General features: G+C 44.3%; 1 protein-coding gene across 2 annotated transcripts in view; it reads right to left on the bottom strand.

Annotated features, from left to right (window-relative positions):
* LOC140481344 (dedicator of cytokinesis protein 2-like) overlaps positions 1-24,622 on the bottom strand; it is a 1,260,160-nt gene that overhangs the window by 904,603 nt on the left and 330,935 nt on the right. For both annotated transcript variants that reach the window (XM_072577382.1, XM_072577391.1), the window contains exons 21-23: positions 8,052-8,152; positions 4,333-4,467; positions 1,754-1,865 (exon numbers count right to left, since the gene is read on the bottom strand). In XM_072577382.1, coding sequence (XP_072433483.1) covers positions 1,754-1,865; positions 4,333-4,467; positions 8,052-8,152 — 348 coding nt within the window. The remainder of the gene's footprint in view (positions 1-1,753; positions 1,866-4,332; positions 4,468-8,051; positions 8,153-24,622) is intronic.

Raw genomic sequence — 24,622 nt, 5'->3', positions numbered from 1 at the left:
CCTAAATTGGAATTGTGACAGGACCTGAAGCATATTTTGCGGGGAACCTTCCTATTCCCAGAAGGGGACACAGTTTGCTGAAATCCTGGCTCATACAGGTTGAGAGTCTTCCAACCCAATTTTCAGTCTCAAAAATGCACTGCAAATATTAATTTAGATAAATGTGAGGTGCTGCATTTTGGAAAGGAAAATCAGGGCAGGAGTGATACACTTAATGGTATGTACCTAGGTAGTGTTGCTGAACAAAGAGACCTTGGAGTGCAGGTTCATAGTTCCTTGCAAGTGGAGTCTCAGGGAGATAGGATAGTGAAGAAAGCCATTGGTATGCTTTCCTTTATTTATCAGAGTATTGAGTACAGGAGTTGGGAGGTCATGTTGTGGACATTGGTTAGGCTACTTCTGGAATACTGCGTGGTCGCCCTGCTATAGGAAGGATGTTATGAAACGTGAAAGAGTTCAGAAAAGATTTACAAGAACGTTGCCAGGGTTGGCGGGTTTGATGTATAGGGAGAGGCTGAATAGACTGGGGCTATTTTCCCTGGGTCATCAGAGGCTGAGGGGCAAACATTTAGAGGTTTATAAAATCATAACAGGCATAGATAGGGTAAATAAACAAGGACATTTTGCTGGGCTAGGGCAGTTCAAAACAAGAGGGCATAGGTTTAAGGTGAGAGGGGAAAGAAGGGACTAAAGGGCAACTTTTTCACGCAGAGAGTGGTGCATGTATGGAATAATCTGCATGTGGAAGTGATGGAGGCTGGTACAATTACAACATTTAAAAGGCATCTGGATGGGTATATGAGTAGGAATGATTTAGAGGGATATGTGTCAAAGGTTTCAAATGGGACTAGATTAATTTATGAGATCTGGTCAGCGTGGACAAGTGGACCGAAGGGTCTGTCTCTGAGTTGTACATCTCTATGACTTTGTGACTCTAACAACTCTCAGCAAATTCTTCTGTATGTTTTGTCCAAATCCATGTCATTACTCACTCTCATTGGTAAATCCCAACTGTCAATGCTGCTTGACAGCATCTTCATGGGCTTTAGTATCACATTAGCTTTTTGTAGCTCAGCTTCAACACGAGAAAGATTGATGGTGCATCAATTGTTTCGGCAATTAGAATTACCCCACATCTCTCTAAAGCCTTCATAAGTGTGCGTGACCTCAATTTAGATTTAAACATCTAATAATTTTAATTTTTAGTCCAGAAACAGGCCATTCACTGTATGTGTTATCATTTGTTCTCTCTGCTCATTTTGCTTCGCCAGACCTTATCAGTATATTTTGTATTATGTTCATCCTTCAGTGTTTATCTCACAAATGAACACATGACACATCTTTAACTATAATTTTATGAGCTGTCATTGAAAAATGTACAATTCTTATAGGGATGGATAGAGTAGATGTTAAGAGGATGAATACCTTGTCTGGGGAGCTGAGAACAGGGACATTTAGTCTCAGGATAAGGGGTCAGCCATCCAGAACTGAGATATAGAGAAACTTCTTCACTCGTGACGGTTGCAAATGTTTGGAATTTCCCATTCCAGAAGGTTACAAATACTTAATTGCTAAGCGTATTTGAGACTGAGACAGTATGTTTCAGAACACAAGTTGGAATCTAGCCATATGGAGATCCAATGGGAATGTGGTATCGAGGTGGACGATAAATCAGGATCTTACTGAATGTTGGTGCAAGTTTGTATGTTCTCACCCTGCTCCTTGATGCAAGATTGATCAGAGAGCTATTTACCTGCATAAGTAAAGTATTGCCTTCTAGGTTTGACATCATCAGGGTATTAAATGTCTCAAACAGATTTTGCATAGATTCTTCAAACTCTTTCTTTTCTTTGCCTTCATACAGCCTGAAACAAGACAACAGTTGGTTAGGCATGTTTCTGGCCTTTGTTGGCCTCGATTATGTGGGGTACATTTTCAATCCAATCAGAGCTTTTTCAGATCCAATCCCCAAACCAGCCTTTTATTCCTAGCATCACACGCCTTCACACTCAATGCAAGCTTCAGCAACATTGACAGTGCTTTCACCTAGCCACAGTGCCATCCTTGTGCAGCACGGGTCAGCAGGCAGCATCTCTTCGCCAAGTAGGTTCAAGTCCTACTCCAGAGACGTGAGCAGTGTAATGATTGTGATGAGGTCAGCCAGGTGGACCTCACAGAATAGGAGTTCCCTGATTAGAGCCGTAAACCTGGTCCAATCAGGGAGCCCTGGCTGACAGATATAAACAAGAGTGTCTGAGGGCTGGCTCTGTGGGAGCTGGGTCAGTGTCAAGGACTCTTCACCTGTAAATAAAGGGTGACTTGGTGACAGGGGACTGGCTTCTGTGGAGTTATTTTAAGCACAATCTAGTCTGATGCTTTCAAGCACTTTACTGAGGAAGTATCCACATGCAGCAAGACCTGGACAACAGTCAGGCTTGAACTGATACATATTAAGTGACATTCTCAACACACAAGTGTCAGGTAATGGCCAACTCCAAAAAGGAGTGAATCTACTCGTCTCCCCTTGACATTCAATAACATTACCACTGCTGACTCCCCCAACACTCCTGCTGTCCCATCTCTCCACATCCCAAACCCAGCATTCCCCTGCACCAACAACCCTCCTCCTACTATAAACATACTAGGACTAACCATTGGCCAGACTCTGAAATGGATCAGCCATATAAATATTGAGCAGAGACTAGGAATTCTATGGCAAGTCACCTATCTCCTGTCTTCCCAAAGCCTGTCCACCATCTGCAAGGTACAAGTCAGGAGTGTGGTGGAATACACCCCACTTGCCCGGATGGGTGCAGCACCTACACACTCAAGAAGCTCCACCATCCAGGACAAAGCAGTCTGCTCGATGAACTTCCAACCAACACTTCCAGTATTCATATCCTCCATCACCAACACACATTGACAGCAATATGCACCATCTACAAGACACTCTACAGCAACCAGCAAGGCTCTTTCTACAGCATCTTCCAAACCTGAGACTCTCCCACCGAGAGGAACAAGGGCAGCAGATATATGGGAACACCATCACTTCAAGCTCCCTTCCACATCACTCACCATCCTGACTTGTCATTGAATGTCAAGGAGAGACGATTAGATTCACTCCTTTTTGGAGCTGGTCATTACCTGACACTTCCTTCATCGTTGCTGGGTCCAAATCCTGGATCTCCCTTCCTAATAACACTGCGGATGTCCCTATGAGGCAAGGACTGCAGTTCAATGAGGCAGCTTACCACCACTTAGTCAAGGGCAGGTAGGGGTGATCAATAAAGTGGAAGAGTGTGGTGCTGGACAAGCACAGCCGGTCAGGTAGCATTCCAGGTGCAGGAGAATCGGCATTTCGAGCATAAGCTCTTCATCAGGAAACAATCAAGTGGCTGAGGGCAGTGATATCCATAACTTATGAATGAATAAACAAAACAAGTGTTGCACTGTCAGAGATGTGGTTTTTCAGATGGGATGTGAAAGCTGCATCCTTTCTTTGCAAAATGTTCTCATTGGTATTATTCTAAAAGCAGCAGGAGATTTGTCCCTGGCATCCTGGTGACTGCATTCATCTACGCAACATCACTCCAAAATTCTACCCAGCTCTTATCACATTGTTGCAATAGCAGGTGGCGAAATCTGTATTCAATAAAAATGTGGAATTTTTAAAAAACCTAATGGTGGCGAAGTGACATAAAATCCCATTTGATTCACTAATGCCCTTTGGGGAAGGAAATCTGCATCTTACTTGTTCTGGTCTACTTTTGACTGTTGACCCCCAGCAATTTGGTTGATCCTTGACCTTAGGCAATTAGGGAATATGCACTCAATGCTGATTCACCAATGGTGCCCAGATCCCATGAATACATTTTGTAAATAGTTAATTAAAAAACAAGATAAACATTTGAAGGGAGGAATGATTTGAGGCTATGGAAAGAGCAAATGAACGGTTTAACTAGATAGCTCCTGCAAAGACTCAGTACAGGAACAATAGGCCGAATGACCTCCTGATGAGTTCGAGGATTCCATGAATTGTGTATGAGTGCCTGAACTCAGCTCGCTAGGTCAATATTGCTAACAGAATGAAAGCATTGTCTGACAATTGACCTGAACCAGGACAAATCCAATTCAACAACCACTTCAATCATATCAGACTGAACCCGATGAAAAACCTCTGACTCACAGAAGAGTCCTTTCAGTACAGAAGAGGCCATTCAGCATATTGGGTCTGCACTGGGCAGCAACAAAATGTTTCATATTCAGAACTGATTCAGCAGTGGTACTGGGAGATCATTCAATGATAGGTCCAAGTGGTCGAGAAGAACTCACTGTGAGTAAAGGCATCTTGATCGGACTGTGAACTTAAAGATGTATTCTAATGCTTTGAAAGCTCGTTTCAGAGGCTCACATTCCAAACCACGGCTTGCAATGTCAACGTAGCTCGTTAGCACAGACAATAGCTTCCTGTAATGAGAGGTTTCAACATTAGAGATGATCAAACAGAATGGAACAGTCTGTTATTTTGTCCACTTGTTTTTCTCTCTCCTCTTTTCCTGAGTGACCATATGACCATAACATATAGCGACATAATTAGGCCATTCAGCCCATCAAGTTTGCTCTGCCAATCAATCATGGCTGCTATGTTTCTCAAACCCATTCTCCTGCCCTCTTTACATACCTCCCGATCCCCTTACTAATCAAGAATCTAGCTTTGTCTTAAATACCCTCAGTGACTTGACCTCCACAGCTCTTTGCAGCAATATGTTACCACAGATTCACCACCCTCTGGCTGAAGAAATTCCTCCTCATCTCAGTTCTAAAGCATCGTCCCTTCACCCTGAGGCCGTGCCCTCGGGTCCCAGTCTCTCCTACTCATGGAACCACCTTCTCCACATCCACTCTATCCAGGCCTCTCAGTGTTCTGTAAATTTCAATCAAATTCCCCTTCATCCATCTAAACTCCATCAAGCACAAAGCCAGGTTCCCTGACCCCTCTCAAGACATTTTCCATAACTTTCCACGGAACTGAACTCATCCCCCTACTATTAAGTTTAAAGCCCTTTCCACAGCCCTAGTCATGCGATTCACCAGAAGTCTGGTTGGAACTGCTCCCTCATTTCCCTGTGCTGGTGTCAATGTCCCATGAATTCGAACCCTTATCTCCCACACAATCTTTGAGCCTCACATTTGCCTTTTTGACCTTCTTTGCACTGTACCAATTTGCGTGGAATGCATGGTACATAGGCTTGCTGAAGGCAGGTTTCCCTCAAATAGGAGCCGTGTATCTTCATTCATAGCTCAAAGCAGCTCCAAGCTTAACTAACTAACTAACTAAAGTTGGATAGACAAACATGAATTGCATCTGTCGGGACAAGCTCTAAGTTCTGAATGGATGACAGTGTGACGAACAACAAGAACATTTGGCTCTGTTGTCTGATTTCTCATTTCTGAATCACAAAGTTACAGGTCACGCCGCACTCCTTGACTTAAACACAAGGCTGGCATCTCAGTGCAGTACTGAGCAGGATATGCACATTCAGATGTACCTACTTCGAGATGAAACATTGAACTGAGACCCCCATCTCAAGTGGGAGCCTTTTGGAGTTGAGCAATAAAGCTGTCTGTGATGTCCTGACCATTATTTATCTGTTAATCAATATAACTGAAAGCAAATCAGACTGTAATTACAATCTTGCTACTTGTGTGAGATTGATAGAAAATCAGAGGGCCACTGTTTAAAGACGAAGACTGTTTAAGACTGAGATAAGGAGATTTTTTTTTCCTCACAGATGGTCATGACTATTTGGAAAAGTCTTCCTCAGAAGGTGGTGGAAGCAGAGTCCCTGAATATTTTAAGTTAGACATAGATAGATTCTTGATAAGAAGGGGATAGAGAGTTATCAAGGGAAGGTGGGTTTATCTGACTGAATGGTGCAGCTGGGCTTGAAGTGTCAAGTGGCCTACTCTTCCTAATTTGTATGTTCATATGGGATGTGTAAATTAAACTCTCCCACAACGCAAGATTAACTTCACTTCCTGGTTGTAAACCAGTTTGGAATGGTCTGAAGTCATGAACGATGCTATAAAAATGCAAACTCTTTCCTCTGTGTAAAACATGTGCCAATGAGCTAATGGTATTATAGGTCTCCGTGTCATCACTGTCAATTGTTTTAAAAGCCCATCTGGTTCAGTGATGTCCCTTAAGGAAGGGAATTGTAGCACCCTTAGCAGTGTCACCTGCCCGTGATTCCTGAACCAAAGAAATGAGGTTGAGTCCGAACCACCCTTTGAATTCTGTAATTCTGAACTCTTTAATTTCTTAATTTTTCTAATTCATTCCTAAGATCCGTAATGCTGGACTTTTTACTTCTTTATTTTCCAATTTGTTTTTTCCCTGAGAATTCGTATTTAAGAACCTGTATCAAGGTACTTTTGTATCGAAGAGGCACGCGAAGTGACAACTTGTAAACTTTTCATTTGAGTCAATGTGACCATAAAGCTAATTCTAGGATTCTGAGAATTCTGAGAACTGGCTGAGGAAGCCATTCTATTCAAGGGAATTGAGGGATGCTGGGCTTGCCAGGGCCACTCACATCTCATGAAAGAATAAAGAAAATGGACGATGGAGAGACATAAATCGTGGAATTGTAAAGCACAGAAGAAGGCTATTCATCCATCATTCCTGCGCCTGCTACTTGCAACAGCTATCAGTTCACCCATCCATCCCACCCTGGCAATGTTTTTCTACAACCTCTACCATCGGGGAGAAGGTACAGAAGCCTGAACACACACACCAGCCGGTTTCGAAACAGTTTCTACCCTACTGTTGTTAGAATACTGAATGGACTCACAAACTCTTAACATTCGCCTGTACCTGTGTTTTGTTTTTGCCACTGTTTACCTATTATTTACTTATCTATGCGACTTAACTCTGTGATCTGCCTGTATTGCTCTCAAGACAAAGCTTTTCACTGTGCCTCGGTACACGGGATAATAAATTCAATTCAATTCAATTCAACAGCGCTCCTCATTCCCCGTACCCTGGCAATCTTTCCTTCTCAAGTACAGTATTTATTCAAAACTGTTTTTAAAGTTATGATCAAATCTGACACGCCAGGCAGCGCATTTCTGTTTATAACAGCTCATTGCACAACAAATGGTTCAGGGAAGTTAATTTAATTCCAAGTTTAATTTCAAAATGAGGAGATGTAGTGAAACCTGATATCGTAAACTGAAGCCAGTGAGAAATACACCTGAAGGAAGCTCCTTATATAAAGGTTGTCAAATATTTAGAATGAGCTGCCGAGCCAGATAGACGTGCAGTAGGAATGAAATTTCATAGAATCCCCATAGTGCAGAAACAGGTCCTTTGGCCCAACAAGTCCACACCAACCCTCTGAAAAGTAACCCACCCAGACCCATTCCCCCCTATCCTACATTTACCCTTGACAAATGCACCTAACCTACATAGCACTGAACACTAGGGGCAATTTAGCATGGCCAATTCATCTAACCTGCACATCTTTGGTCTGTGGGAGGAAACCAGAGCACCTGGAGGAAACCCACGCAGACACGGGGGAGAATGTGCAAACTCCACGTAGACAGTTGCCCGGGTCTGTGGCGCTGTGAGGCAGCAGTGCCAGCCACTGAGCCACAGTGCCACCCATGAAGCTACATTCAGAGCATGGACACAGGGGTTGGAATCAAGGAAGTTTGGCTTTCTTGAATACAATGGCTTCTTCCCATCTTTGGCTTATTTTCTGAACATAGCTGGAAGTTTGAGTTGATAACCGAGACCGGTAGGGCTTCTCTTGTCAAACCACAACCCAATGGGCAGCTAGTTCCCAGGCAACCTTTAATAACATCAGCCTTTCTTTCTAATGTAATTTTGCCTTAACTGACTGCCCAGTCTTTCAGAGAGAGTTTCTCTTCTGCTGACTTCTGCTCAGGAGTCACAGGTGCAATTGAAGCCAACGACCTCTGACTGATCCATTTAAACTATAGCTGGTTTAAAACAAAAACACAAACATTTTCTCTGTAAAACATACTTATAAGCCAAAGTGGCGCTGAAGTGCTGTCGGATATAAGCTTCAAGGACAGCGTTGAAGTGTTGGAACTTCCTGTCTGCTATCAGGCCAATAAGAAACACCTGAAATCACATAAAGATGCAATCAGACATTAACAAGTCAACATTGTACTCTTACGAGAGCTAAGTACTGCTAATGATGGAAATCTGAAGCAGAAAGATAAAGCAGTGGGAAAATTCAGCAAGTCAGTCAGCATCTGTGGAGAGAGAGAAGCAGAATTAACATTTCAGGTCTCAATCTCCTCAGTGATCTGGGAGTCTGGATGACTAGGTCAGCATAAACCTTCACGTGCACATTGAGATCCGGAGCTACAGACAACAATGGTAGAGGCCCTAGCTTTCTTTCTAACACAAGAGGCCTTGTGGTGCAGGATCACAGTTCCTCGAAGTTGGAGTCGCAGGTAAACAAGGTAGTGAAGAAGGTGTTTGGTATGCTTGCCTTTATTGAATATAAGAGTTGGGATGTCATATTGCAGCTGTACAGGCATTGCTTTCGGCCATTTTTAGAATACTGCATTCAATTCTGGTCACCCCGCCATAGGAAAGATCTTGTCAAATTTGAAAGGGTTCAGAAAAGATTTATGAGGATGTTGCTGGGGTTGGAACATTTCAGCTGAAGGGAGAGGCTGAATTGGCTGGGGCTGTTCTCCCTGGAGCGTCAGAGGCTGAGGGGTGGTCTTATAGGAGTTTATAAAATCATGATGGTCATGGATAGGGTGGACAGACAAAGTCTTTTTCCTGAGGTAGGGCATCCAAAACTAGAGGGCATGGGTTTAAGGTGAGAGGGGAAAGATATAAAAGGGACCTAAGGGGAAACGTTTTCTTGCAGAGGGTAGTGTGTGTATGGAATATGCTGCCAGAGAAAGTGGTGGAAGCGGGTACAATTACAACATTTAAAAGATATCTGGATGGATCAATGAATGGGAAGGGTTTGGAGGGATATGGGCCAAATGCTGGCAAATGGGACTAGGTTAGTTTAGGATATCTGATTGGCATGGATGTGTTGGACTGAAGGGTCTGCTTCCGTGATTTACATCTCTGTGACTTTATGATATATGACTGACCTACAATCCCTCTCACTTTTACTGCCTGCCATTGATGTGTGTTTGGAGTTTGATACTCAAAGCTGTGAACACATTTTCCTTGGGTATTGAGTTTTGGAGTTCTGGGGCGGGACCCAAACCCAGACATTCTGATTCAGAGGCAGCAGCGCTCCCAAGTACACCGATGGACCTTTTCAATATGCAAATAGACTGTCTTCGCATAACAAACACATAGTTATTAAATATTAGCAACACAGAATCGAGGCCACGCGTGACTGCAGGTGTCAGTGAGCAACCATCCATCGTTCTTCATCCAATTCCACGGATATATAACTCTCAGGAGAAACAAAACTTGCCCTCACCACTGAAGCAAATTGCAACTCATATTCAAAATGACCAGAGCAGGTTCATCCTTCAACTCAGATGCAAAAGCAAACTATTCATATTGTACCAGATTGATTGGGCTGCACCTAACCATGAGTCTGTGCAGTTCCAGAATCCAAATTAGGGGAGTCAAGTGACTGTACTCCAGAGGGTGGAAGGGAAATTTACCAAGATGTTGCTGAGCTGGAGTGATGAAGAGAGATTGGACAGATTGGGGTCATTCTCCTTCGAGCAAAGGTGATTGAGACGGTCATGACTCGGATATATAAAATTATGATGGGCATGGACAGGGTAGACAGGAAGAAATATATTCCCTTGTTGAAGTGATCAAGGACTGGGGCATAGATTTAAGGTAAGGGGCAGGAGGTTTAGAGGAGATGTGAGGATAAACTTTTTCACCCAGAGGGTGGTGGTAATCTGGAAGCCACTACCTGTAAGGGTGGGAGAGGCAGAAACACTCATAACATTTAAGAAGTGTTTAGATGTGTTACCAAGACATACCAGGCTATGGGCCAAGTGCAGGAAAATAGGGATGAGAATAGTGAGGTGGTTGTTTTTGACTGGCTCAAGCATTATGGGCTAAAGACTTTTTTTCTGCGGCTATTGATCTGTATCGCTCTCTACGACTGTGAATTAATTTTCAGAAACAAGAGTTTATTCTTATTATCACAGCACTTACTTTTGTGATTAATTATTAATAAGTGCAAGTAGTGCAAACATTTTGCACCAGTGGTGTCTGAAGAGAAAGGGGAGCATATCCATGAAAGTTGCTTAACAATCTCATAGACTGGACCCAGGGCGGTCTTAGTTTCATTTGGTACTGGTTAAAATTTGTGCCGCACTATTTTTTAACTCTGAAAAATAGTTCTGATTTAATGGGATATTTCCAGAGTCAAAAATGGATTGAGGTAATTACTTTCAGCATCCAGCACATTGGACCTCATTTTAGAGTTCTTGACCTACTCCCAAAGACAACAGCAGTCTAGGGAGAAGATCCAAAGTCAAACTTTCCCTGGATAAAAAACCCCAGCCTTGCCAATATTCACTACTTGTCCAAGGACAACAGCCATCGCCAAGTTAGGTACAGAATGAAACTCACTCTGCATCATGTCTAGAGCCCAGGATGAGAAGACTGTGTTATAGAGTGACACTGCTTTCCATTTCGTGCCCCTGCCAACTCCTGGGGGTTTGGTTTTCATTGACCTAAAGAGTTGGGGAACAGAAGATGGCCCAAAACTAATCTATTTCTGAAGAGGCTGCATTGAATATCCATTAGCCTGCAGTAGATAGCTGCTTTAGCCAATGAAGGACCCAGTGACACTCTTCAGCTGCCAACAGAGCCACTTGAAATTCCAAATATATGACATCTATTATATTTATCTACTTTTTCTGTTATTTCTTTAAGTAATTCAATAAATGTGCATTCTGTATTAAAACCTGCACTGCTCACTCGATTATATTTTCAGTTTCATGACGCTTTTCTAATACACGCTTCCTTCAGTCCTCTGGCACAATTCCTTTTCAGAATAGATTTGTGTACATATTTATTAATATATGCAATAATGTTGCTGTTGTTTCGTTCCGAACATCTTTTAGTATGGATGGATTCAATGGGTGTGTCCCCTAAGGTTACCAATTATCTTCTCACTTTCAAACTTAAGAGTTTTTGTATTTTTCTTAATCACTTCCCCTGATGATTTGTACTCCTAATACTCAGGCAAAACAATTACTCATTTACATTCATCACCATAACAATAGATGCATGTCAAAGGAGCTCACCTTGTGTGAACTATTTCTGACATGTGATTCAAAATCCAACTTTTCAGAAGTTAGTGAGTATAACAAAATGTTGTGACTGTGGACTTGCCTAATTTGGTGAAACAAAGAAGTGTTTGGAGTTTGGCTAGCTCAGTTGGCTGGACAGCTGGTTTGCAATGCAGAGTGATGCCAATAACATGGGTTTGATTCTCACACTGGCTGAGGTTACCGTGAAGGACTTTTCTTCTCAACCTCTCTCCTTGCCTGAGGTGTGGTGACCCTCAGGTTAATTACTGGATCAGAAGTAGGTATTCAACCGACTAACCACGGACAACTACTACAAGCCTGCCGACTCCCACAGCCACCTCGACTGTACCTCTTCCCACCCTACCTCCTGTAAAAACGCCATCCCTTATTCCCAATTCCCCTGCCTCTGCCGCATCTGTTCCCAGGATGACTAATTCCACCTTAGAAAATCCCAAATGACCCCCTTCTTCTAAGATCACAATTTCCCTCCCCACGTGGTTGATGATGCTCTCCAGTGCATCTCCTCCACTTCCTGTACCACCGCCCTTGAATCCCACCCCTCCCAACGCAACAAGGACAGAATCCCACTGGTCCTCACCTTCCACCCCACCAACCTCCGCATACATAGCATTATCCTCCGCCACTTCCACCACCTACAACCAGACCTCACCACCAGAGATATATTTCCCTCCCCACCCCTATCAGCATTCCCAAAAGGCCATTCCCTCTGCAATTCCCTTGTCAGGTCCACGTCCTCCACTAGCCCACACCCAACTCCCAGTACCTTCCCCTGCCACCACAGCAAGTGGAAAACTTGTTCCAAACCACTTCCCTCACCTCCGTCCAAGGCCCCAAAGGATCGATCAGAAATTTACCTGTACCTCCACCAATGTCATCTACTATATCCGTTGCGCACAATGTGGTCTTCTCTATATCGGGGAGACAGGACGTCTACTTGTGGATCATTTCAAAGAACATCTCTGGGACACCCGCACAACAATCCCCACCAGCCCATGGCTGAACACTTCATTTCCCCCTCCCACTCCATCAAGGACATGCAGGTCCTCGGCCTCTTCCATTGTCAAACCCTTGCCACCCAATTCCTGGGAGGAAGAATACCTCATACTCTGCCTTGGGATCTTGCAACCACACAGCATCAATGTGGATTTCAGCAATTTCCTCATTTCCTCTCCCTGCCACATTATCCTAGTCCCAAGCCTCCAACTTAGCACCACTTTCCCATCTATCTGCTCTGCTCCATCCTCCTCTTCAGTCTATCACTTTCTTCCTCACCTTCATCTACCTAACTTTACTTCATAAAAATGTGTCTCTCTGACTTAAAATCAACAACTCATTCAGCATTCACTGCCATTTGTGGAAGGGAGTTCCAAACCTCGAGAAGTTAGAATGTATAGAAGTGCTTCCAACATCTCTCCTGAACAGTCTGGCCCTAATTCTCTGACGATGCCCCCTCGTTCTAGAATCCCCAACCAGTGGAAATAATTTAACTTTATCTACCTTGTCTCTCCCTGTTAATATCTTAAAGACATTGATCAGATTTCCCCTTAATCTTTGAAAGAAAACAGATCTAATTTGTACAATCTCTCCTCAAAATGAATCCCTGAAGTCCAGATACCATCGTGGTACTACCAGAGGCACCTCTCCCTAAGTCCTATGGTCTGGTAGGAATATGGCAACGTTACCTTTGGCTTTTAATTTTTCTTTTCTCTCGCTCTGTTTCCATAATTTTAAATCTGTACTGAAATATTGTTAACTGGTCAGATCTGTCAATCCAATCTGCAATTCTTTGCTCTGTAAATGATTGCTCGATGCTCGTCTGCAGTGAATGAGTATAGATTACCCTTCAGAGATGTAGGGAAACTCGTAAATATAATAGAGTATGGTTATGTCACCAATAATTCAATGGCTTGGATAATAATTAAACAGAAAACTACATGTAATTTACAGCATAGAAACAGCCTAAAGGTCCAAGTTTATGTTCTCCCGGAACCTTTAAAGCAGAGAACATGATCTCATCTCCCACAATGGTTGTTCAAGAATATGAATTCAGCTGTGGAATTGTCATAAAATCAATGGGTTAATTAAAGCCCATAAAAGTGGAAATCTGTATTACCCTAGGATTGATTTCAATCCCATGACAACTTGGTTGAACCTTACCTGCTCTCTGAGGTGGTCTAGACATCTACTTGGTTACAGTGACTGGTAAAATGCCCACCTAACTTGGGACACCCAAAGATGGAGAATTAATCCCAATTTTACCAATGACATGTAGTCAAAATATAAATTGATAACCTTCCAATCTGCTTCTGGCACTAATGTAAGGCATAGCTTTTTATTTATTCAAGAAATGTGGGCATCTCTGGCCAGGGTAGTATGTATTGCCCAACCTTAGTTCCTCTTGAGAAGGTAGCAGCGAGGACTCTGCTTGAACTGCTGCAGTGCTTGTGCAGTAGATGGACCCACAATGCTTTGAGGGAGGGAGTTCCAAGTGACACTGCAGGAACAGCGTTATATTTTCAAGTCAGGATGGTGAGTGGCTTGAAGGGGAACTTGCAGGTGTTGGTGTTCCCATGTATCTGCTACCCTTGCTCTTCTGGATGATGGTGACCATAGATGTATGAGGAGGTACAGCCTAAAGAGCCTTGGTGAATTTCTGCAGTGCATCTTGTAAATGGTACCCACAGCTGCTATTGAACATCAATATACTGGATTAGTGGTGCTGGAAGAGCACAGCAGTTCAGGCAGCATCCAACGAGCAGCGAAATCGACGTTTCAGGCAAAAGCCCTTCATCAGGAATAAAGGCAGTGAGCCTGAAGCGTGGAGAGATAAGCTAGAGGAGGGTGGGGGTGGGGAGAGAGCAGCATAGAGTACAATGGGTGAGTGGGGGAGGAGATGAAGGTGATAGGTCAAGGAGGAGAGGGTGGAGTGGATAGGTGGAGCTTCAGAGCAGTGGAAATGACCTGGGAGTTGCAGTGGGAGAGGGAGTCCCTGAGATTCTTGTAGAGAGAGGAGGAAAACTTCAAGGCAGGCATCCTTGCAAGAGGATTTGCAGTAGGGTTAAAATCAACAAGGTAAAAACAATGACTGCAGATGCTGAAAACCAAATACTGGATTAGTGGTAATAGTTGAGGAATGGATGCAGTGCCAATCAAGTGGGCTCCTTCATCTTGGATAGTGGCAGGCTTCTTGAGAGTCATTGCAGCTTCATCCATCCGTTGGGGAGTATTCCATAACACCCCTGTCTTGTGCCATGGTGGGCAGGCGTTTGGGACCCAGAAGGTGAGATATGTGCCATTGAATTCCCAGTTTCTGATCAGTTTTTGTAGCTACTGTATTTATATAGCAAGTCCAATTGAGTTTCTGGCCGAATGATGTTGCTAGTGGAAGATTTGGTGATGGTCACACCATTGAATGTCAAGGGATGATTGTTAAATTATAAGAACAAGGAGCAGGAGCGGGCAATTCGGCCCCTCAAGCCTGCACCATCACTTAGAACATAGAACAATACAGCACAGAACAGGCCCTTCGGCCCACGATGTTGTGCCGAACTTCTATCCTAGATTAAGCACCCATCCATGTATCTATCCAAATGCCGCTTAAAGGTCGCCAATGATTCTGACTCTACCACTCCCACGGGCAGCGCATTCCATGCCCCCACCACTCTCTGGGTAAAGAACCCACCCCTGACATCCCCCCTATACCTTCTACCCTTCACCTTAAATTTATGTCCCCTTGTAACACTCTGTTGTACCCGGGGGAAAAGTTTCTGACTGTCTACTCTATCTATTCCTCTGATCATCTTATAAACCTCTATCACTTAATAAGATCATGGCTGATCTCATCTCAGACTCGACTCTGCTTTCCCACCCATTCTCCATAACCCTTCAATCAATTACTAATTAAAAGTTTGTGGATGGCACAGTGGCACATTGGTTAGCACTACTGCCTCACAGCGCCAGAGACCTGGGTTCAATTCCTGCCCCAGGCGACTCTCTGTGTGGAGTTTGCACATTCTCCCAGGTTTCCTCCCACAGTCCAAAGATGTGCAGGTTAGGTGAATTGGCCATGCTAAATTTCCCCTAGTGTTAGGTGTAGGGGAATGGGTCTGGGTGGGTGGTGGGTTGGCGTGGACTTGTTGGGCGGAAGGGCCTGTTTCCACACTGTAAGTAATCTAATCTAGTCTGTTTCCTTCTTATTTTTATTCAATTTCCTGGCATCCACAGCACTCTGTGTTAATGAATTCCACTCATTTATGACCCTTTCAGCTCTGCTTTAAATCTGCCACACATTTTCCGAAAACTACGACCTCTCGTTCTAGATTGCTCCACATGTGGAAACATCCTCTCTATATCTACTTTGTCATCTTTAGCATTTTCCGTACCTCAATTAGATCTCATCTCATTCTTCTAAGCTACAAACAGTACAGGCCTAAACTGCTCAATCTCTCTTCATAAGACAAACTCGTCATCTCTGGAATCAATCTAGTGAACTTCCTTTGAAATGCCTCCAATGTAACTACATTGCTTCCTGATGAAGGGCTTATGCCCAAAACCTCGACTCTCCTCCTCCGATGCTGCCTGACCTATTGAGCTTTTCCAGCAACACATTATAGAACATAGAACATAGAAGAATACAGTGCAGTACAGGCCCTTCGGCCCTCGATGTTGCGCCGATCAAAGCCCACCTAACCTACACTAACCCACTATCCTCCATATACCTATCCAATGCCCGCTTAAATACCCATAAAGAGGGAGAGTCCACCACTGCTACTGGCAGGGCATTCCATGAACTTACGACTCGCTGAGTGAAGAACCTACCCCTAACATCAGTCCTATATCTACCCCCCCTTAATTTAAAGCTATGCCCCCTTGTAATAGCTGACTCCATACGTGGAAAAAGGTTCTCACTGTCAACCCTATCTAACCCTCTAATCATTCTTGACTTTCATCTCCAGCATCTGCAGTCTTCACTTTCTCCAAAGTAACTACACCCCTCCTCAAGTAAGAAGACCAAAATTTACACAATACTTCAGGTGCATTCTCACTCATGCTTTATACAACTGCTGCCACACTTGGTTACTTTTATACACTATTTCCTTAACAATAAATGCCAAATTCTATTAGCCTACCTGATTACCCACATACTAGGTTTCTGCAATTCTCTATTTTGAAGTTTCACTCCATTTATATAATGAGTTGCCTTTCAACTATTGTGACCAAGGTGGATAAATTCACACATGTGCACATTAAGCTTCACCTGCCAAATTTTGGCCCATTCACATAATCATTCCCATTTGTAAAATTCTTATTTCTTTGTTGCAACTTGACTTTCCATTTATTTGTGCCATGTGCAAATTTGGTGATACTACCTTAATGCGTCCAAGACATTAATACAGATTATCAATAGTTACCTGCCACTTATCAGCCCAAGCCTGGATATTGCCCAGGTCTTGCTGTATTAGAACATGGACTGTTTCAGTATCTGAGGAGTCCCGAATGGTGCTGAACACTGCACAATCATCTGTGAACATCCCCACTTCTGACCTGCCATTGGAGGGAAGGTCATTGATGGAGCAATTGAAGACAGTTGGGCCTAAGATACTACTCTGAGGAAGCTACCTCTGTGGCAGGAGACCCAAGTTCAAGTCCTACCTGTTCCAGAGGTGTGTCCTAACATCTCTGGATAGGTTAATTGGAAAATATTTACCCAGAGATGTCCTGGAGCTGAAATAATTGACCTCCAATAATCATAAGCACCTTTCTGTGTGCCAGGTATGACACCAACCAGCGAAGAGTTTGCCCCGATAACCATTGACTCCAGTTCTGCTAGGGCTTTGTGTGGCCATACTCGGTCAAGGTTGTCACCTCACCTCTGGAACTCAGGATGCCAATAAATCAAGAAACAATGCAGAAACATAACTGGCCCAGAGACGTGAATACCAGAGCTTGTACATAAGCCAGAAATTGGCAATTCTTGGGCAAGTGGCTCACCTCCAAACTCAACAAAGCCTGTCCAGTATCTACAAAGGACAACTCAGGAGTGTGATGAAATACTCCTCACCTGCCTGGATGAGTGCAGCTCTAACAATTCAAACACGAAGGAATGACCATTCCTGACAAGTGAGAGTCTAAGAATCGGCCCTGACATTACCATCCCTCACTAACAATATTCTAGGGGTAACCATTGATCTGAAGTTGAACCCACATCAACATTGTCACCACCAGAGTAGGTGAGAGTCCAGGAATACTGCATCAAAGACAGCCTGGAAAAGCACAGCCTGTCAGGCAGCATCCGAAAAGCAGGAGGAGCGATGTTTCGGGCCTTCATCAGGAATTCTGCCGCAAGCAACTAACCTCCTGACTCCCTAAAGCCTGTCCACCATCCACAAGGCACAGGTAAGGAGTGTGATGGAAAACTCCCCACTTGCCTGGATGGGTGCAGCTCCAACAACACTCAAGACGCTTGACCACATCTAGGATAAAGCAGCCCACTTGACTGGTGCCACATCCACCACGTTCAACTTTCATTCGCTCCGTCTGAGGTGCACATTTGGCAGCAGCATGTGCCATTTACAAAATCTCACTGAGGTTCTTTGAAAGCACTTTCCATAAACAGGGCCCTGTCACAGTTAGAAGAACAAAGCTAGCAATGGCATGGGAAGACCACCATCTGACTTGGAATTGTATCCCTAAATTGTCGCTGTGTTAAAGTCCTGTTGCAACCTCCATGATGGCATTGGTATAAATACCTGCACTGCAAGACATAAGATCCTGAAGAAAAGAGACTCACTGTCATCTCAAGGGAAATTCAGGATGGGCAGTAAATAGTGGTCTTTCCAATGATATATACATCCCATAAATTACTAGTTTTATTGCTTGAAGGGTTGTAGAGAGAGTTAAACTGAAAATGTTTAGGTTGAAAATAAAACAATTGTCCCTATGTGTTCTGCTCTTCAAGTGCCAGTCACAGATGTTTGATTGGCTTATTTAAAGGAAGTGATTTATAGACTTTTGCCTTTAGGTACTTGTTCAGCCCAGAAGGTGGTACTTTCTAGGCCAGGCTCCCATGGCAACCATTATAGTTGCCCAGTGATCAGTAAGCCTGAATGCAGACTTCGTCCCTTGGCATGAATAAAGTGTCCATGTTGGAATTAGAATCACTACAGTATGGAAATAGGCCCTTCAGCCCAACAAGTCCACACTGGCCCTCCAAAGAGTAACCCACCCAGACCCATTCCCCAACATTTACCCCTAATTAAAACCTAATAATCCACCTAACCTGCACATCTTTAGATTGTGGGAGGAAACCCATGCAGACACAGGGAGAATGCACAAACTCCACACAGTCACCTGAGGCTGGAATCGAACCTGGGTCCCTGGCGCTGTGAGGCAGCAGTGCTAACTATTGAGCCACCGTGCTGCCCCGTGTATTTGTTTCCTTCCTGCTCACCCACCCTCTGATTTCTTCTCCGCATAACACTCATGCCAATATGTTTTGGAAAACAGTATTTACCTCCATTAGATGAAAAGAAAGTATTCACATTCATATGTGGCCTTTTAACAGCTTGCCAATCTCACACAGCATGTTTTGGCTACTGAAGCAATTCAGTTGCAGACATTATTGCAATAGAGGAAGTGAGGCAGTGAACATAAGCACAGCAAGATCCCACTAACAGTTCAACGTTATTATTCTGATTGAGGGACAGGTGTTGACTTGGATGCCAAAGCCTAGCAGTATCCCACTGCTGTTCTTCAAAGCTTCATGGGAAATTGACAGTGACTCGGTTGAGTGTCTCAGATGAAAAGGGTCACCTCCTTATGCAGCACAGAAATGAGATGTCAGCTTCATCAATCGATATAAACCTCTAGAGTGGAACGCAGAGCAATGCTACCTACTGAGGCCAGATAGTAAATTACTCAGCAAGCCAAAGAACCTTAGGTATCTTCGAAATCCCCAGCTAACAGCAAACACCAATCATGTCAAGGCTCAGCTAACCACTGGGCAGCTATCTCAGCCTGTCAAGCGGAAACACCGAGCACAAACTTTCATTTAACACAGGAGGAAGAGGCTGGAAATATGAAAGAAAGTCTCCAAAGTGGGACTTGAGCTCACAACCTCGGACTGTGAGGTGAGAACACTTTCAGAACTTTAACAGAGCGTTTCCAAAACAAATATGGCTCTCAGCTGGGCTCGTGCCAGCAGTGTTCCTTCTGGGTTCGTAGATCGCAGGGTCACATCCTATTCCAACACGAGTGGCAGCATTCTGTCTCTGACGACAATGGCTTGTGCAGCGATGGTCAAGTCTGCGCACACCATTGCCTGAGGGGCCAAATGATTCATTGGATCTTTAAATGATTCTCTGATTTCTCTGACCTACCTGTGGCCAGACTTCTCATATCTCTCTGAAACATAGCAACTTAGGGAAAAAAGGATCAGATGTAGCCCTCCAGACCTTCTCCGCTGTTCAATATGATCACGACAATTTCATCGAACTCAGTACCCTGTTCCAGTCCTTTACCCATGAGAACTATGAGAAAGTGAGGACTGCAGGTGCTGAAGATCAGAGTCAAGAGTGTGGTGCTGGAAAAGCACAGCAGGCCAGGCAGCATCCGAGGAGCAGGAGGATCAACATTTTGGGCATAAGCGCTTCATCATTCCTGATGAAGGGCTTATGTCCAAAACATCAAGTCTCCTGCTCCTCGGATGCTGCCTGACCCACTGTGCTTTTCCAGCACCACACTCTCAACCCATAAGATGTTATCTAACACCTTCTTGAAAATACACAACCTGTTTGCTGCAACCTCTTTCTCTGGTGAGGTCTTCCACAGGTTCACCACTCTCTGGATGAGGAAATTTCTCCTCATCTTTATCCCAAAAGGCCTACCCCCCCCCCCATATTCTGAGACTGCGACCGCTGGTTCTGGACTCCCCAGTGATTGGGAAGAGCTTTCTTGCATTTCTCTCTTCTGTCAGAATCTTTCAGGTTTCTGTATGGGTGGCTCAGTGGCACTGGTATTCATCAGGATTTCCTGATTAAGGGCTTTTGCCCAAAACGTCGGTTTTCCTGCTCCTCGGATGCTGCCTGACCTGCTGCGCTTTTCCAGCACCTCTCGAATTTTGGAGGGCAACCAATTTTCTCCAGAAGCTTTAAGAGACCAGCTCCGCTCACGTGCTCTGCAATCTTCCTGAGATTGATGATGGCAATGAGTAGCAATTTTATTTCCAAGCAGAGACAGAAAAGTTTGTGCAGATCCTGTAAAGTTCTGACTTCCCAAGCTTAATGAACTCAGGCTGTTTAGCATCAGCACCTGGAGCTTTGCCCATGAGAAGTGAGTCAATACCTTCATTAAGCTCCTCCACCGTGGATTTGATGTCGAGCTCTGTCACAACAAGTAGACTCTCTGGATATTTGTCAGCGATAATGTTCTCGCTAGATTATAACTTAAGGTAGCGATCCTCCCATTTGACGAACTGTTTATTGCAGTCAGTGATGACTTCTCTGTTTTGTCTTCAATGAAGTTGTTACTTTACTGATGGACCTGTTGCCTTTTGATACATGCTCCAGACATTCTGTACACTGAAACATATCTGACTGAGATGTAGCCATTAGTAATCGAAGCCCAGCAGTCTGTTGGACTTTACTTAAGTGTCTCAGGGCACAGCAGTGTTCCCTTTTAGATACCGTTTGTAATTACTGAAAACAGATCAAATAGCTTCAATAACAGGTTTCATGACAGAGACTTGAACTAAGCAATATTTTCAGCTCTTGGCTGAGCATGTGGTATTGTAGACGGTTACCTGAAATATGCCTCATTTTGTTCTGCTCTCTGTGAATTCCAGCAGATCATCTGTTTGACTGAGTCACGGAATGGTTGTTTTTCTTTAAAATCTGGATAGTGATGAAGTTAATATGAGAATGGCATTTGAATGAAAAATCTTCAAGGGATGCTTTCTTGCCCTGGGTGCGTACCAGAAAGTGATCTGTATCGCAGCCAGCGTATTTAAAAAAAAGTATCTTGTCTGGTGATCAAATCCGCCTGTACCAGCATCCTGATGTTTGATGTCTCCAGAACACCTTGAGGCGTAACTGTCTCTAAAAGAAGCAGTTATTTTCACAATGTGTCAGCTACAATCTTGGTCCAAAAGAACTACAGTTACAGAGGTGAAATAAAAGTGACTGCTCTTGGCATCAAGGTCACATTCGACTGACTGGCATCCAGGACCCCTAGAAAACTGGAGTCAATGGGAGACAGGGGGTATCCTCTGGTTGGGGGCATACCTAACCACAATGCTGAGAGTGAACCATCTTCAGCTGCCCCTTCAAAATGACCTTCCCACCATCATAAGGTCAGGAGTGGGGATGTTTGCTGGTGAATTGCACAACATTCAGCTCTAATTCTTCAGTTATTGCAGTACATTTCTAAATTCAGCCACACCCTGGCAACATTCAGACTTGGGCTGATGAATGAAAATGAACATTGCCACACGAGACCAAGTCAATGATCATTTCGACACTGGACAATCTAACCAATGAAGTCACCAATACTGAATCCCCCACTACCGACATTTTGAGAAGTATCATTAACTAGAAGCTGAACTAGACTTGCCGAATAAATACTGTTGGTATAACAGCAGTTGTCAGCACTTAACTCTCCAAAGCCTAACCATCATCTACCAGGCACAAATCAAGAGTGTCGAAGAGTATGACGCAGGAAAAGCACAGCAGGTCAGGCAGCATCCAAGGAGCAGGAGAACTGATGTTGCAGGCATAAACGTTGATTCTTCTGCTCCTCAGATGCTGCCTGACCTGCTGTTCTTTTCCTGCACCATACTCTTTGACACTGATCTCCAGCATCTGCAGTCCTCACTTTCTCCTAACAAATCAAGAGTGTGTACTTCCCATTTGCCTAGATGAGTACAACTCCAATAACACTCAAGAAACTAGACAGCTTCCAGAACAAAACAATGTGCCTGGGGTAAACTGGCTCTGTTTGAATCGAGAGACATAGAATTCTTGATCTTTGAGGGCACACACTTCTTTTATTGACAGAAGAATGCACCTTGAAGTGATTGAACACACACCTCTTTTGAACTCTTTACGTACCCAATGAACATATAATGCTTTTTTTTCAGTGATCTGCTCTTGACGACTCTGGTCCCTTGTACTGAACTATGGCATTTTGCAGTCTATCCAGTTCCACAGTGATCACTGTTGTCTGGACTGTCAACCAGCCACCATTGTCTGTCAATCCCGCATCCACAATATTGGTCCTCTAGCTGCCAATCAAAAAGTTGCTAACTTCTTTCTTTTTGGATGTTTTGCTGTTTGCTTGGTGCAATGGATTCTGTCAACTTGGCAAAACTACTGGAGCTGCCCAGACATCAGGATGTCCATCCTTAACTAACAGAGCGGCCTAGGCATCAGGATCTCCATCCATAACTAACGGAGCTGCACAGGCATCAGGATCTCCATCCATAACTAACGGAGCTGCCCAGGCATCAGGATCTCCATCCATAACTAACGGAGCTGCCCAGGCATCAGGATCTCTATCCATAACTAACAGAGCTGCCCAGGCATCAGGATCTCCATCCATAACTAACAGAGCTGCCCAGGCATCAGGATCTCCATCCATAACTAACAGAGCTGCCCAGGCATCAGGATCTCCATCCATAACTAACAGAGCTGCCCAGGCATCAGGATCTCCATCCATAACTAACAGAGCTGCCCAGGCATCAGGATCTCCATCCATAACTAACAGAGCTAACCAAGCATCAGGATCTCCATCCATAACTAACGGAGCTGCCCAGGAATCAGGATGTCCATCCATAACTAACGGAGCTGCCCAGGAATCAAGATCTCCATCCATAACTAACGGAGCTGCCCAGGAATCAGGATGTTCATCCATAACTAACAGAGCTGCCCAGGAATCAGGATCTCCATCCATAACTAACAGAGCTGCCCAGGAATCAGGATGTCCCTTCAGCTTGAGGCTAAAGGAGTGTGAAGTATTATGTTCGGCATTGCCTTAGCTGCAGGCATTTCTGGGATAAGTTACATACTGAGTCATCAGTCTGCACTTTTGACATTGCTTTTTCTCTTAGTCCTCAGCTCTCCTTAGATATCCACAAGGCAGTGGAGCTCTTTGACGTCGGTTAGCAGCTTGGTTCAATGAGTGCCAGGCCTTGTTAGTCTGCAGGGGGCACGCACGTGGCACATCTACAGGTACAATGAGGCACACGATCAAGTCTGTCTCTGATGCTGTACTGACAGCTATGTGCTGTTACAAGAGTCATTGGGAGAGAGAAGCACTTGCACCTATGTAGCATCTTTCACCATCCCACTGAAGTGCTGACTGTCGCAGCCCCATCTCCCTAACACAAGAGACTAGAGAGCCTAGGATTGTTTTATTGAGAGCAGAGAATGCTGAGGGGGGACAGGATTGAGGTGTAGGTATTTATGAGGAGCATGGACAGGGTGAGTAAGGAGCAGCTGTTCCCCCTTGGTTGAGGGGTCAATCATGAGAGGGCATAGTTTGAGGGCAAAGGGCAGGAGATTCAGAAGAGGTTTGAGAAAAAAGCTTTTTCGCTCAGAGGGTGGTGAGGCTCTGGAGTGCACTGCCAGGAAAAATAGTGGAGACCTTTCAACCTTTAAAAAATATCTGGATGAGCACTTGACATCCTAACATTCAAGGACATGGGACAAGTTCAGGAAATTGGAATTAGCATGCCTTTAGTCGTCATTACTGTCAGTGCAGACTCAATGAGCCAAATAGCCCTTTCTGCTATGTACGCCTCTCTATGACTCTACAACACGCTCTAGGCCCCACGGCTGTCATGGTGATGGTTAGCTGAGTCCTCATCTGTAGGTTGCGATGGCAATAGGTTAGGGACTTCTCTTTTCACATCTGGAGGGTATTTGAGGTAAGGGCACAGTGTCTGTGGTGGGCTCAGGGGGTCAGAGGGCAGCCACAGGCTGTCAAGCTGATGACAACGGAACCGAAGAGCAGGCCGAGCTCTAGGTCATTATCCAACTACTACCATAATCTCGGCCACACGGATCTCTTCCGCCTCACCCCTTCCCAGTATCCGAGAATCCCCATGATACTAAAGACTCTATTTGAGGTTCACAGAGCAAAGACAATCCCTGGCTCACATGTTTGAGCGTAAGGGGCAACAAGCTTTCAACTTTCTTTTTGCTGAGCTCCAAGACGGTTCGAAGCTGAAAACTCCTATCTTGTTGGTTAGAAAAAAAGGAAATGGGTGAATCACCGGCCTTCACTCCTTTGCAATGCAAGCCAT

This window comes from Chiloscyllium punctatum, chromosome 1, assembly GCF_047496795.1.
Source record: "Chiloscyllium punctatum isolate Juve2018m chromosome 1, sChiPun1.3, whole genome shotgun sequence".
In the NCBI taxonomy this organism is placed as follows: Eukaryota; Metazoa; Chordata; class Chondrichthyes; order Orectolobiformes; family Hemiscylliidae; genus Chiloscyllium; species Chiloscyllium punctatum.
Note: the sequence above shows the minus strand (reverse complement) of the source record. Positions and strands in the feature narration are given on the sequence as shown.